Below are 15,568 nucleotides of genomic sequence, written 5' to 3'. Positions count from 1 at the left end.
AATAGAGATTGAATGCTTTTATTATGTTGGGAAAAGTAAGAATGGATGTTGCCTTTTGTTTATTTAGAATCATTCCTGAAGCAATCTGAATAATAATTGTGAACTAAGCAACAATCAGATAGAGAATAATTTTGATCAAACTCTAGTTTGAGGGAATCACAATAAATTCTTTTGAATTCTAAGAGTTTTCTAAGCTTTGATTTTCTCTAAAAGTTATCCACCCCAGTCCAAGATAATATAAGTTTAAAAAAAAATTTGTATCAATATCTTTTATCTTCATATCACCTACATTTCCCATTATATCCCCCCAACCATACCTTATAACAAAGCACTGAAAATGGAAAAACAGAAACAATTTAGCAAAACTTATCACACCAACCAAGTACAAATTCGTATGTAGTTTTCTATACCCATAGTGCCCCGACTTCTGCGAAGAATGGAATATATTCTCTGTTGTCTTTTGAGCCAAGCTTGATCATTATAATTTCATAGCATTCAGGTTCATGTATGTTGTTGTTGTTATTTCCATTTATTTTGCTGTATGTATCTTGTTTTTCTGGTTCTGCTTATTTCACTTTATATTTGTTTGTATAAGTCTTTCCCTGCTTCTCTGTAGTCATCCTCATTATTTCTTATAATATTCTGTTATGTTTGTATTCCACTGGCACTGTAATCCTGAGTTACAAACCCTGCATGACAAATATGAGTCAATGCCAGGAAATAAATGGACAGTTTATTATATTTTCAACTTAACCACAGAGGGAAAAATCCATTAAATGAAAATCAGCAAACTAGTGGTTAATTAGGGAATAATTCCCTGCCACTTTGGCTAAGGAAAACCATTTCAGCCAGAGGAAAAGAAAGATAGAAACTAGCCAGCCTTTAAGAAAATCCAGAGCTCTGCTTATCTGTCAGTTGCCTCATGAAATATGAAGGTTTTGGTTGCAAGGCTTACTTGTTCCTTCTTTTCATGCAAGGTTCTAAATCAAACAGAGGATCACCGACAAAGGGTCCTCCAGGCAGCTGCTAAAAACCTCCGTGTCTGGTTTATCAAAGTTCGGAAGATGAAGGCCATCTACCATACCCTGAACCTGTGCAACATTGATGTGACCCAGAAGTGTTTGATTGCTGAGGTCTGGTGCCCTGTTGCTGACCTAGATTCCATCCAGTTTGCTCTCAGGAGAGGCACGGTAAGTATTGTGGAGCTGAGACATCCCTGCAAACTCCACAAAGGCAGTGGTTCTGATTTTTTCCATTTCTGTGATGGTTTTCCAAAGTGTTTTTTTCCCCGCTAAGTGTTTTAACATCTTTTATTTTATCTTTACCTCCTAAACACCCTTTAAAGATAAAGCTAGAATCATAGTCCTAGAGTTGGAAGGGGATTCAGAGGAAGCCCTCTCTCCTGAGAGAGGAAATTCTGGTACTCTCTCCTAAGATGTGAATCCTCTTTACACACATCCCTAACAAACGATCCACCCTCTGCTTAAAGACCAATCTGGTTATAAGAACCTCCAGAGAGGGAGAGTCTGGAGTGTGCCCCGTCTCACCTCAGCTTCTTGGAATTCCCAGCATTCTTTAAAGCACAGCTCATATGTTAGCTGGCCTAAGAAATCTGTCTTGGTTTCTCTCCTCCCACCCTTCTGTCCTAGGTTGTTAGTTTTCTCTTCCTTGATTATCCTGTCTATCTCTATCTCTCTATCTCTGTCTCTATATATTTGTCTAATTTCATGTTGTAGCCCATCAGTAGAATATAAACTCCTTGAGAGGAATAATTATTTTTCATTTTTTGTCTTTGTATTTTTGTATTTGCATAGCATAGTGCCATACATATAATTTTTTATTACTAAATGCTTATTGGGTTGAATAAGTTACCCATTCTATTTTGGAACAGCTCTGATTGTTAGGAGATTTTTTTCCTTATATTGAGCTGAAATCTTTCACTCTGTAACTTCCATTTCTTGCTTCTATCTAGTTCTGCCCTCTAGAGCCTTGCAGAATAAATAGCTCCACTTTTATATAATAGCTCATTACATATTTGAAGACAGATGTTCTTTCTCACCCCCTCAGTTCTTTTTCCCATTTTAAACACTCCCAGTTCCTTTTCCTAATCTTAGAGTTTTCTCAGCATCACAGTGGCTTTCTTCTGGACCCTATTTCAGTTTGCCTATATTTTTCCTAAAATATACCCAGATATGGGCCAGTCAAGGCAAAGTACAGTGAAACTGTCCTCCTTCTCTTCATTATATTTCTATTAATAAAATTCAGCCACTGATCAATTCCATTAAAATCTTATCTTCATGCCTCATTCTGGGGTGGAAGGGACCCTGGGTTTTCAAAGATTACACCACTGAAGTGTCTTATCTCTTGCATATGGTACAAAACTGCAAAGTATTTAAAAACCAACCGGCAATCATTCTCTGTGTGTGTGTGTGTGTGTGTGTGTGTGTACACACATGTATGTGTGTATATGTCTTTTGTCTGAAGACCAGCTAAACTAAACTCATTGCCAGAGTGTCTATGGGGTGACGAATTGGGTTGGGGGGAGCCCCCAACAGGAGGGTAGTGATAATTAAACTAAAAAGACTTTCAGCAAATCATTAAAAAAGAAAGAGAAGAGAACAGAAGCAAGTTCAGAAGAGGACGCAGACTAGCAAGGTGGTTTGGGGATTGCCGTGTTAAATCAGAAATAGATTAAAAAACCAAAAACCCAAGCTGTACATAGCATATATTCACAGTTTTAGACACAGTCGTCTTTTTCTTTTCTGCTTTGTATAGGGAAATGTTCAGTGTTGTTAATGTTAGTCAAGGTCATGCTAATCAAAAAAAAATTTAAGCAAAAGGAAAAAAATATGAAATTTGGGGTTAGTCTACCCTGGCTTGTTCTTAATGGACCCATATTGTTTCCTAATTCTATTTATAAATGCTCACAAAGCAGTTTTATTTTTAAAATAAATTTGTGTTGTTATATTTTGGTTTTATATCACTTACATTTCCCAGTGTGTGCCCTCCCCCTCCCAGAGAGTTCTCTTATGATAAAGATGTAAAAAGAGAGGGGGAAAATTTAGCAAAACTAACATATAAAAGAAAATCAGGCATTATATACAGTGTTCCACATTTATAGTCCATTACCTCTATGAAGAAGTAGTTTTCTTGCTGGCTTTTCCATTTACATTGTTGTAATTATAATGTATATGGTTTTCCTGATTCCCCTTACTTCACTTTGTTTCAGTCTATCTAAATTTTAAACCTTCGATTCTTTTTAGTCATCATTGTCAGTCATCCCAGTAGTAATCCATTATGTTCACATACCACTATTTGTGTAGCCATTCCACCATCAATGGGCCTCTACTTTCTTTCTTTTTTTTTTTAATGGGCCTCTATTTTCAAACCACTCTCTTAATAGTCCATTCTTCTGTGTTTTTTAGGAATCAAAGTCACTAACCTATGAAGAGTCCTTCTTTTAGATGGACTTTTTTTTTTTTTTTAGTGAGGCAATTGGGGTTAAGTGACTTGCCCAGGGTCACACAGCCAGTAAGTGTTAAGTGTCTGAGGCCGGATCTGAACTCAGGTACTTCTGACTCCAGGGCCAGTGCTCTATCCACTGCACCACCTAGCTGCCCCTAGATGGACTTTTAAAAAACATTTGGACATTTGTTAATCTCTAGTTGTGTGGCACCTCTAAATTCTCCAGAATTCCTCAGGAATCACTGATGACAGATAGTTACATCTGAGTTTATTTTCTCTAGGAGAAGGGTTGGCAGACTACATTTGCCTTAGAGCTAAGAATGGTTTTTACATTTTAAAATAAATTTTGTTATGCTTAAGAAAGTAAAAACAGATGTACAAAAATAGGTAGTGGGCTGGATTTGGCCCTGGATCATAGTTTGCTGGCCCCTGCTCTAGGATATTATTTACCCAGACCTGGCAGCTTAGACATACTGAGGACAGCTAGGTGCTTATAACATCTCCTCACTTTTCTTAGGTTTCTAATGACAGTTTTTGTTCTCTCCCTTGTGGATTACTTCATTGGTAGAGAAGACAAAAGGAATAGAGGTTTTAAGTAATATTCTGCCTCTGTCATCATCCTGTTCTTTCCTCCAGAAGCAACGATCCCATTCAACTATTATTTTTTTTTTCCGACTATTAGTCTTCCTCTTGCCCTCAATATAATTAAAAAACCTTTTGTGTTATATTCAGTATTTAATGCAGTCTCTGGTTCATATTGAACTTTAACCTTCCCGATACTGTTCTAACATAACCTTGTTCTTCTTTTATGTGTTCTCAGTTTTTTGTTCTTGCTTTCATCTGTTATAAATGCCCTTTTAAAAATCTGAACTTGTTGGTGAGCTCCCTGTTCAGTTACATCCTACTTTTTTTTTCCATTGGAATCATCTTCAGAATTTCAATTTTATTTTTGGTTTTTGTTGTTGTTGTTGTTTTTCCAATCTTAATAGTATTTCATGTTTTTACAATTAATGTAAAGATAGTTTTCAGCATTTTGGGGGGGGGGTTGAGGGGCAGTGAGGGTTAAGTGACTTTCCCAGGGTCACACAGCTAGTAAGTGTCAAGTGTCTGAGGTCGGATTTGAACTCAGGTCCTCCTGAATCCAGGGCTGGTGCTCTATCCACTGCACCACCTAGCTGCCCCTCAACATTTGTTTTTATAAGATTTTGAGTTCCAAATTTTTCTTCTTCCCTCCCTTCCCCAAGACAGAAAGCAATCTGATATAGCTTATATATGTACAATCACAGTGAACATATTTCTGCATTAGTCATGTTGTGAAAGAAGAATCAGAGCAAAAGGGAAAAACATCAAAAAAAGAAAAAAAAAAGTAGAAACAGTATGGTTCAATCTGCATTCAGATTCCACAGTTCTTTTTTCTGGATGTGGAGAGCATTTTCCATCATGAGTCTTTTGCCATGGTCCAGAATTTCAATCTTAACAACATCTACATTCCTCTTGGACTGACTTCCCTTTTAGATTCGGCTCCTAGCTTTTTTTAAAATCAGAATTCTTTAAAATAATTCCAGACTGGGCAGCTAGGTGGCGCAGTGGATAGAGCACCAGCTCTGGATTCAGGAGAACCTGAGTTCAAATCCAGCCTTAGACACTTTACACTTACTAGCTGTGTGACCCTAGGCAAGTCACTTAACTCCAATTGCCTCACCAAAATAATAATAATAATAATAATAATTCCAGACTTCTTCCCTTGCCACCCCCAATCTAAGGTATACCTCAGACTAGGCCTTCCTTATCTGCCACAAGTTAAAAATAATATAATTATCACACCCCTAACACTCAGCTAGATCCTGTGAGGGATAAAGAGAGGGACAAAACATAGCACCTGTCCCCAAGAAGCTTATAATTTCAACATATGTAAATAACAACACAGTGTGGTAAGTGTTCCAAGATAACTGCTCTAGGCAGAGATGGAGAGGAGGTAGCATTTGATTAGGGTCTTGAAGGATGACAGGAGATGAATAAGTGGAGTGAAGATTCCAGGCAAAGGGAACAGCATAAGCCACGAAGGTGGGGAAGTTCAATAGATGTTCAGGGAATATCAGGTAATACAGAAGAAGTGAGATCTAGGTTGTGTGTAGGGGAATAGTGGAAAGTAAGGCCTGAAAAGTAGATTCAGCCTAGATTATGGAGAGACTTAAATGCTAAGATAGAATTTTAGACTGTTTAGTAAGCAGTAACTGGATTCTGAATGCAGATTGAACTATACTGTTTCTGCTTTTTAGTTGTTTTTTTTTTCTTTTTTGAGGTTTTCCCTTGTGTTCTGATTCTTCTTTCACAACATGACTAATGCAGAAATATGTTTAATGTGATCATACATATATAACCTATATCAGCTTACTTTCTGTCTTAGGGAGTGGGGAGGGAAGGAAGGGAGGGAGAAAAATTTGGAACTAAGAATCTTATGAAAATAAATGTTGAAAACTCTCTTTATATGTAACTGGAAAATAATAAAATACTTTTATGATTAAAAAAACCAAAACAATAAAATGGCCCAAAAGCAAGTCCAGAAGAAAACACAGATAAGAAAGGTTGTTTTGAAAGTAATGTGTGGAATTTATTATATGCTTTTTTAAAAAGCAAGTGGCATGAAATGGGGATACATAGTTTCATATAGAATCCCTTCTTAAGTTTGGCTGTTTAGGCGGAAATACTCTTTTTTGGTGTTTAAGCTCAGGATAAAAAAAATATTTATTGAGCAGAAAGGGGTGCTTGAGAAAGATAACGTAATATTGTATACAGGGCAGGGCAGATTGGAGGAGGTAAGGTCTAAAGGCAAGGAGAGAACTGAAAGTGATTGCAGTAGTCCAGGCATAAGGTGATAAAGTCCTGAAATAGCATGGTGGAGGCAGGAAAAGAAAGGAAGGAACAACACATTGAGAAGGAAAAATCAATTACTTGGGTACTCAATATAGTTACTGAAGAAATCAAAGGCAATTCTGAAATTTTGAGCCTGTGTGATTGGGAAAATGGAGGGTACAATGACCAGAAGCAGGGTTGTTAGGAGGAGATGATGTTTTCAGGTATGTTTAAGGTGCTGGTGTGGCAGTTAGAACTGTCTTACTTATAATTGATACATTATTCATTTAAGAAATTTGATGGTAAAAGGAAAAAGAAAGTGCAATAGCTCAAGTATTTGAGGGACAGGGGAGAAAGTGGAGAAGGAAGGAACCAGATGAAGAGGGAGAGATCGAAGATGTCATAGGGAGAGGGAATTGTTGATGGATTGAGGTCTTAAAAGAAGTGAGCAGAAATAGGAGAAAGAACAAAAGTGGAAAAGTTCATCTTGGAAAGGAGAACCATCCTTCCTTTTGAGATGAAGGAAAGAAAGAAAAGATTCAAAGACATTTTGAGGCTGTGGAGAAGATAGTCAGACTTGAGTGTTTCCCAGGAAGATTGATTCCACGACTTTCTTTAGTTGCCAATAATAGAGTTCAGTAACTTATTTTAAGGAAATTCTCTCTGATAACTAATTTAAATCTCTCCTTGTGAGTTTTGCATTTAGTTCCAGTTTTCCCGAAAGCCTTGGAAAAGCAGTCTAACACTGTATACCTGCTCTTTCACAGGAGCACAGTGGCTCTACAGTGCCTTCCATTCTGAACAGGATGCAGACAAACCAGACTCCCCCAACTTATAACAAGACCAACAAGTTTACAGCCGGCTTTCAGAACTTGGTAGATGCTTATGGCATTGGAACATACCGGGAGATCAATCCAGGTAATGTCCTAGACATTTTTCCTTGAGAGCTACTATTGGACAAAAATCTCACTCACTGTTGAACAGCCAGGATAAACCAACAGAGTCTCTTGATAATAGATAATCTCCCTATTGGCAGTTGGACTGGTGCTATTGTCCATTTTGGCTCACTGTGGGGCTACTCTCAGCCCTAGATCTGTGTATGAAACCTTAGACTTCATACAAAGGACCATTGGCATCTTATAAGGAAGTTAGAATGACTCTTTTGTATTGAACTGTTAACATATTTCCTCATGGCTATAAAATACTTAGCCTTCTTCTGGCAAAGCACCAACAGAGGTACCTCCAAGTCAAATGTCAATTTCTGATTATGATTATTCCATTCTATGATAATGATCTTGACGGCTTTCCTTTTCTCAGATATGGCGGCAAATTTTAGCCAACTCGGATTACAAAAATAATCAATTGATAATATTTTAGGCAACCTATGGCTTACTGTTCAAATAGCTTGATGAACTTGTAGTTCTTTGAGAAAGAATTTCTCAGAGCATCAGTCAGATTCTTAAATCATTAGCCTAAAAATAGAACCAGCCTTGTCCTCAGTCTGGCAGAATCATTTATTGAAAAATAATAACTGCCATAGGAAAAACAAAATGAAAACAGACTTATCTTAGAAGTCAGAGAAGGGGAATATGAGGTTAAACTGAGCTGTCATTTCGTTTTCTTTTTCATCTTTGTTTACACTTAAGGTCAAAGCTGCTCTGTCCCTTTGTAGTTGCAGATCATGCCAGGAAGATTTACCCCCAATAACTTTCCAATCTGACAATTGATCTCAGACTTCCTTAGAGTAGAAAGTCCTTTTGTATTATTGACAAAATGTAGAGAGGACCATGGTGGATTCAACAGATCGACATTATTACTGATAGTCTTTCTCTCCCCGCCCCCTTCTGTTTTTTGGTTCCTGTATAGCTCCCTATACCATCATCACTTTCCCTTTCTTGTTTGCCGTCATGTTTGGAGACTTTGGCCATGGGATTTTGATGACTCTCTTTGCTGTGTGGATGGTTATGCGAGAGAGCCGAATCCTCTCCCAGAAGAATGAGAATGAGGTAAAGCTAAGTCACACTTTCATTAGACCAAGAGTCGCACTGTTATTTAAGGGGGCAGAGGGAAGCTTTTGCTTAAATTTTCATTGTAATATGACCCTGTTGGTCACCTTGTAGACTCTATCAGGGAAATAAACAGGAAGAGAGAAGTTGATATTAACACCAGTCACATGCTGGCTCCTACTTGAGAAAGTGAACTTATAGCTGGCATTGGTATCTTCTTTGAGTTGCATGACCCAAAATAAATCATGGAACACTTAGGAGGATTAGGATATTACATTTTTAAGAGACCCTTGTCACCACTGTGCCAAGACTAAATCCTGTCAATATATACTTGTGCTCTGCTTTCTTTCCATTTACCAGATGTTTAGCACTGTGTTTAATGGCCGGTACATCATTCTGCTGATGGGTGTGTTCTCCATCTACACTGGACTTATCTACAATGACTGCTTTTCCAAGGCACTTAACATATTTGGGTCATCCTGGAGTGTCAGGCCAATGTTCATGTCTAATTGGACGTAAGTTATTGGAGAAGCCAAAGATCAAAGCTATTTCTTCTCCTATGCTCAACTTTGCTTTTCAAGACCAGTGGTGACCTACAGCAGGGATGCATACTCTTGGAGTGCAGCCTGAACCAGATCAAAAAATAATTGGGAAATATTTAGCAAAATAAAAATACAGTAGCATGTAGATAATGTTAACATGGTTTTCTAAGTCAATATGCAGTTCACAAGGGATCCTTCTTTTCTATTTGAGTTTGACACCACTGATAAAGAGTACAACAAAAGGCCCAGAGCTAGTTTTTTTTCTTAAGGGAATGGCTAAGTTGGCAAAAGTTTTTTCCTATTTCAAAAAGGATGCAGTTTCCTCTTATATGTGACAAATTGAATTATTTTGGTAGGACTCAAAATCATCAGGGAGCAGAAATACATTGGCTTTTTTCATAATAAAATGTCAAGAAAGAACCCTTAAATTCCTTCCTTTGGGGTATGTTTGATTCATCGTAGGTATCATTCCTCTTTTTCCCCGTCTCTCAGCTCACTTCAGCTGTTTGTCTCTTCCCTTTCTCACCGCAGCCATAACCATGCTCCCTCCTCTAAGAAATAATAGTTTCTGTTTTTTTGTTGCAAGGCCAGTTTCTATCCCAAGGTCTTCCTTTCTTGGTCAAACCAGTAAAAGTGAATTTTTTTTTAACCTCTCTAGGGAAGACACACTTCTAGGGAATCCTGTTCTTCAGTTAGACCCTGCCATCAAAGGTGTATTCGAGGGACCCTACCCTTTCGGTATTGATCCGGTAAGAGTTCTTTCTTCCTATATGGTGACTCCTTTTTGTGTTTTACCTGAGCCTTGGTTACGAGAAAGTAAAAACAACTTAACTGTGGAATCTTCAGAGACCTGGAACTTTTCCAGGGAGATTCAGTTGGTAGTGGTCAAAGCCATAAGTGAATATAGCAACAGGGCTGCAAATTTTCTTCCTAGAAGTATCCCTGGGGGCAGCTAGGTAGTACAGTGGATAAAGCACTGGCCCTGGATTCAGGAGGACCTGAGTTCAAATGTGGCCTCACACACTTGACACTTACTAGCTGTGTGACCCTGGGCAAACCACTTAACCCTCATTGCCCTGCAAAAATAAATAAATAAATAGAAGTATCCCTCCCTGTCAGTGGAGGTGGCTCAGTGGTAAACTAGGGGAAAACTGATATTGAAATTGCAGCCTTCATATTAAAACTCATTTCTTAAGCCATGGTTAAGTTTTAGTCTTCTTTGAACTAATCTCATTAGGGTGAAAATGCCTCTTTTCTGGAGGAACTTGGGATTTCCATTCTCAGCCTTACAAGTAATGCTACCTCTACAATATCTTTTGCCTGCATTCTCTACTCTCCCCTCACATGGCTACTATTGTAGTGTGGGCACTTATTATTTCTCATTCGGACTATTACAGCAGGCTCTCCCCTCCCTCTGGCCAACCTGCCTTTAATCTTTCTATTTTCCAGCCCATCCTTCACACAACTGTTAAATTAATATTCTTAAAGCACAAGTCTGACCACAGAACTCCTCTGCTCACGAAGCTCTAGTGACTCCCTCTTGCCTCTGGGTTTAAATTGTCATTTAAATCCTTCCACAGTCTGTCTCCATCCCACCTTTCCAGGTTTATTGTATGTTACTCCTCTTCACAACACTCTTTTATCCATACATCCCACTTGCCACTCCATTCCTTCCCTTCGTGCCATTGTACATTCTGTCCCTTGTAGCTAGAAAGTACTTCTTCCTCTCGTTTGTCTCTTAGATTCTTTGGCTTTCGTCAAGGTTCAGGTCAAATACCACTTGATACTCCCTCCTGAACCCCCCACCAGGTCCAAAGTGGCTCGTGTTCTCCTCCCCAGTATTACTTTGCAGGAAATCAGTATATATTTTGTGTTTCTTTTTCTGTGTCAGTTCCCTCCAATAAAAGGCTCCTTGAGCTCAGGACTGCTTAGTGTTTTGTCTTTGTATTCCCAGTGCTTAACACATAGTAGGTGCTTAGTAAATGCTTGATGAATGAACTGAAGTAAAGGTGATCAGATCTACTAGATCATAAGCTAGATAAGGAGTTTCTTTTTAAGAATAGTTGAATGAAGAGAAACTATAATTTAATGTGTCATTGAAGACCTTTCATCATGAAGAATTTAAATAGAGTGCACTGGGGCAGCTAGGTGGCGCTGGATAGAGAACCGGCCCTGAATCAGGAGGACCTGAGTTCAAATCCGACCTCAGACACTTAACACTAGCTGTGTGCCTTGGGCAAATCACTTAACCCCAGTTGCCTCACAAAAATAAATAGAGTGCATCTCTTCTTTCCAGTTTTGTTGAGTTCAGCATCCTTTAAAAAAAAATTCATCAAAAAATCAAACATCAGCATCTCCTGAATACAAAGCACTGTGCTAGGTCATGGGGGAGATAGAAAGTTTATGTAAGACACTGTACTTGTTTTCGTGGAACTTATAGTCTATTAGGGGATATAGGATGCAACACAAATTACTGTAGTAAAAATTAAAATTGCATTATAGTCAATGCCTCTGTATTACAGGTCTTCTATAACAAATCTTTTTTTTTTTTTTTTTAGTGAGGCAATTGGGGTTAAGTGACTTGCCCAGGGTCACACAGCTAGTAAGTGTTAAATGTCTGAGGCCGGATTTGAACTCAGGTACTCCTGACTCCAGGGCCGGTGCTCTATCCACTAGCTGCCCCTATAACAAATCTTTTAACAGCTAAAGTTCCTACCCCCCATAATCACTTTCTAAGAGCACCATCAGTAAGGGGCCATTGTTTTAATGCCCCGAGCATAGTCACTCCAACAGGATTCTGAGTTATTTGTCAGTAGACACAAAGGCCCAGGTACCAATAGAAAGTAGCCATTTAATTAAGAAGGTCCCACAACAGAGCCTTGGGGATTTACCTACAATTAGAGGACGTGACATATAGGTGGTGACCTAGCAAAGGAGACTGAGAAGGAGCAGCCAGTCAGGGTGGAGAACCAAAAGAGAGAGCAGTGTCACAAAAACCCAAAGATAAGAGAGTATTCACAAATAGAGGGTGACTAAGTGGCAGATGTCACTGAAAGGTCAAGAAGGAGAGAATTAAGAAAAGGCCATCAGATATGGCGATTAAGAAATCTGGTAATTTTGCAAATCAAAGTTTCATTTGAGCAGTAAGATCAGAAGTCATATTACAGAGTTGAGAACAGTGATAGGATGTGGAGGCAATGAATGTAGACAGCTTTTTTGGGGGCGGGGCAATGAGGGTTAAGTGACTTCCCCAGGGTCACACAGCTCGTAAGTATCAAGTATCTGAGGTCGGATTTGAACTCAGGGCCTCCTGAATCTGGGGGCAGTGCTCTATCCACTGCGCCACCCAGCTGCTCCCAGACAGCTTTTTTTAAGAGTTTGGCCAAGCATAGGACAGTAGCTTGAAGGGGTCATAGAGGTTAGCTTGAGCCTTTTAAGGATTAGCAAGACTTGGTGTTTGTAGGCAGCAGGGAAGGAATCTAATAGGGGGACAGAGGAGATGAATGCATGGGCAATTTGCTAGAGAAGATAAGAGGGGATAGGCTTCAAGTTTCATGTAAGGGTTGGCCTTGGTGAGAAGTGCTACCTCTTCATCTGAGGGGAGGTGTAAGAAGGGGAGAAGATCTTAGTAAATGCTCTTTATTTTCTCAGTAAAGTTCAAGGCAAAGTCTTTAGCTATGAAGGGTCAGGAAGGTTTGTAGGAAGCTTGAATAGAGGAGAGGAGGTTTAGAACAGTCACTAATGGGGTGGAATAGCAATTAGGAAGGACTAAGGGATTGCCTTGCTGCCTTGAGAACCAGGTGAAATTAGAAAACAAATTGTAGTGGTTCCAGGCAGCACAATTGCTGGACTTTCTCTAGCTTCATGCAGCTGCAGGTGACTAGTATCATAACCTCCTAACTGGTCTCTTCCACTTCCCTCTTCTATACCTCTATTCTATATATAGCTGCCAAAATCATCTTCCTAGTGAAAAGGTTACTGTTCATGTCCTTCTGCTAAAAAACCTTTACAGTGGCCTCCCACTGTGTGAATGATAAAGTACAAATACCATAGCCTGACTGACATACTAGGCCTTTGACAGTCTGGCTCCAAGATACCTTGATAGTCTTCTTCAGGCCCCTTATGTTCTAGGCAAATTGGACTACTTGCCATTGCTGGGCCTTAGCCTGCCCTTGCCTACCTCAATGCATTCTTAATCTTTTCTCCTATACCTGAAATGGATTTCCCCTATGTCTTTACCTGTTTGAATTTCTTCCCTTCCTTTAAAAAGCCTCACTTAATTGCCACCTCCTCCACACAGCCCATTCCCAACTAGAATTGATCTCTCTCTCCCTCTTCTGTTATCCTATTCTGATATCTAGGCACTTATATTTTAACTTATATTATTTGTGTATGTATCTTACCCCTCTCACCATTGCACTAGATTTTTTGCTCCTCAAGGGCAAAAATCATGCCATTTTTCATTTTTGTATTTCTAGTATCAAGCAGAGTACCTTTGCAGAGAGATATTTAATTTTTTTTGTGGTTTATTTTAATGAATTCAATAGATGTTTATTGGGTATCTACCTGTTTGTTTCTACTTTGTGGGAAAAACAAAGATTTACAAGTCACATCCCTACCTACCTTCAGTGTGCTTATTGGAAAAACTGTCTATTACCCAATAGCTATAATTTTTTTCTTAATGTCTTTAGTTCTATATGAATGGCACTAAGTTCAGTATATAAGTTGAGGGGAGGAAGAGATCACTTCTAGCTGGGGTGATTGGAGAGACTTCTTAAGGGAGGTGGCATTTTGACCTAGATCTTGGGGGATGGGTAGAATATAGCCAGGTACAGATGAGGGGATATATAAAGAACATTTCAGATGGAGGAAATGGCATAAACAGTCCAGAAAGGAGTCTCCCTGGGCTGTGGAATTCAGACTGGACAGGTATAACGAGGCCAGATCATGAAGAAGCTTGCGTTTGAGATGAAGTTTGAACTTAATTGGTATGTCATAAAGAAACCATTTAAAAGTTTTTGAGCAAGAGAGTGACATGACTCAGGGCTTAAGGGTGATTGTGTGTGTCTGTGTCTGTATGACAGAGACTGTGTATGCTGTGTGTGTGTTGGCGTAAGAGAGAGAGAAATCTGTAATACTTTTGCTAGTGAAACTTGTTGCATCTACCCAATATTTCTGACCTCTTTTTAATTTTGCCTTATATCACAGATTTGGAATATTGCTACCAATAAGTTGACTTTCCTCAACTCGTTTAAGATGAAAATGTCTGTCATCCTTGGAATAATCCACATGACATTTGGTGTTACTCTCAGCCTTCTCAACCATACGTGAGTTACTGTTTCTGATACAGTGGTATACTTGGCTAGAAAAATGTCAGCATTTCAGGGAGTATTTAATTAGGCCTTTGTTCTTTAGGTTTCCTATTCCTTTAATTTCATTTTTCAGAATGAGATTGGCCTACATTCCTCTTAAGCATTTACAACTTGTAGTGCTTTTCAAATATTTTTTTAAAAATTAGTCTTTTTGTTTGCATAAATTATGTAGATAATTATGTTATACAACCCAGGGGTATACACTCTAAAGTCCCTTTCCCATTTGCTAGTGTTAAAGGAGGAGTGGGGAGAGGAGCATAATTTAGAATTCCTTTCAAGATCCTTAAGACTGGGGCTAAAGTTTGATTTTAGAATATTCTTATAATGCCAGAGTTGCTTTCTGCTGCTTCTTAAAAGTAGTGAAGACAAAATTGGGGAAGAGCCAGGGTTACAGCTCATGGGTACTTTTGTTCAGAGAAGGGTGACCCTACCTAAAGATAATCTGTTCACCTTGATCCTTTGTCTCTCCTTCTGCAGCTATTTCAAGAAGCCTCTGAATATCTACCTTGAGTTTATTCCTGAAATTATCTTCATGACCTCATTGTTTGGCTACCTGGTCATCCTCATTTTTTATAAATGGACAGCCTATGATGTTTATTCTTCTAAGGATGCACCGAGCCTTCTGATCCATTTTATAAACATGTTCCTTTTCTCCTATTCGGACTCCAGTAATAACATGCTTTATTCTGGGCAGGTGGGTGATCCCAAGAATGTTAGATCAGTCTGATATACTCAGTTATTCAGCAATTAGAAGATACGGTGTTTTAGACGTAGGTATCTTTGCATTAGTTGTCACTCATTCAGATCTAGGGAGCTAGGTGATGAAGTGGATAGAATGCTGGGCCTGGAGTCAGGAATACCTGATTTCAAATCCCACTTCAGACACACTTACTGGCCATGAGACCTTCACAAAGTCACTTAACCTCTGTTTGCATCAGTTCCCTGGACTGAAAATTGGAGCTAATAAACAGCATCTAATTCACAGGGTCAAGATAATATTTGTAAATGAGATCGTTTTTAGTAAAAGTGCTTAGCATATATAGTAGGTGCTGTATAAATGTTTATTCCTTTCTCTTTCCTTTCTGGTCTCTCTTCCTTTATCTTCCATTTAGAGACAACACCTTGAGCTTTGCAAAAAAGCAATTCTTTCACTATGGAGATGAACACTATTTTAAGTGAAAAATTGAAGTGGAAGAAAAATATGTTGTAGCGTATCTGTCCACTGTAATTGATTGTTAAAAGATAATAAGAAGGCAGCTAGGTGGAGCAGTGGATAAAGCACTGGCCCTGGAATTCAGGAGGACCTGAGTTCAAAGTCGGCCTCAGACAC

The 15,568-nt window shown here is 38.8% G+C and overlaps 1 protein-coding gene across 7 annotated transcripts in view; it reads left to right on the top strand.

Annotated features, from left to right (window-relative positions):
* The window catches only part of ATP6V0A1 (ATPase H+ transporting V0 subunit a1), a 58,638-nt gene that overhangs the window by 23,660 nt on the left and 19,410 nt on the right, over window positions 1-15,568 (top strand). For all 7 annotated transcript variants that reach the window (XM_044004767.1, XM_044004766.1, XM_044004762.1 and 4 more), the window contains exons 10-16: window positions 978-1,190; window positions 7,086-7,236; window positions 8,185-8,324; window positions 8,685-8,839; window positions 9,525-9,615; window positions 14,075-14,193; window positions 14,716-14,932. In XM_044004767.1, coding sequence (XP_043860702.1) covers window positions 978-1,190; window positions 7,086-7,236; window positions 8,185-8,324; window positions 8,685-8,839; window positions 9,525-9,615; window positions 14,075-14,193; window positions 14,716-14,932 — 1,086 coding nt within the window. The remainder of the gene's footprint in view (window positions 1-977; window positions 1,191-7,085; window positions 7,237-8,184; window positions 8,325-8,684; window positions 8,840-9,524; window positions 9,616-14,074; window positions 14,194-14,715; window positions 14,933-15,568) is intronic.

Source organism: Dromiciops gliroides, chromosome 4 (assembly GCF_019393635.1).
Source record: "Dromiciops gliroides isolate mDroGli1 chromosome 4, mDroGli1.pri, whole genome shotgun sequence".
In the NCBI taxonomy this organism is placed as follows: Eukaryota; Metazoa; Chordata; class Mammalia; order Microbiotheria; family Microbiotheriidae; genus Dromiciops; species Dromiciops gliroides.
This window is presented reverse-complemented; position numbering and strand designations above follow the sequence as displayed.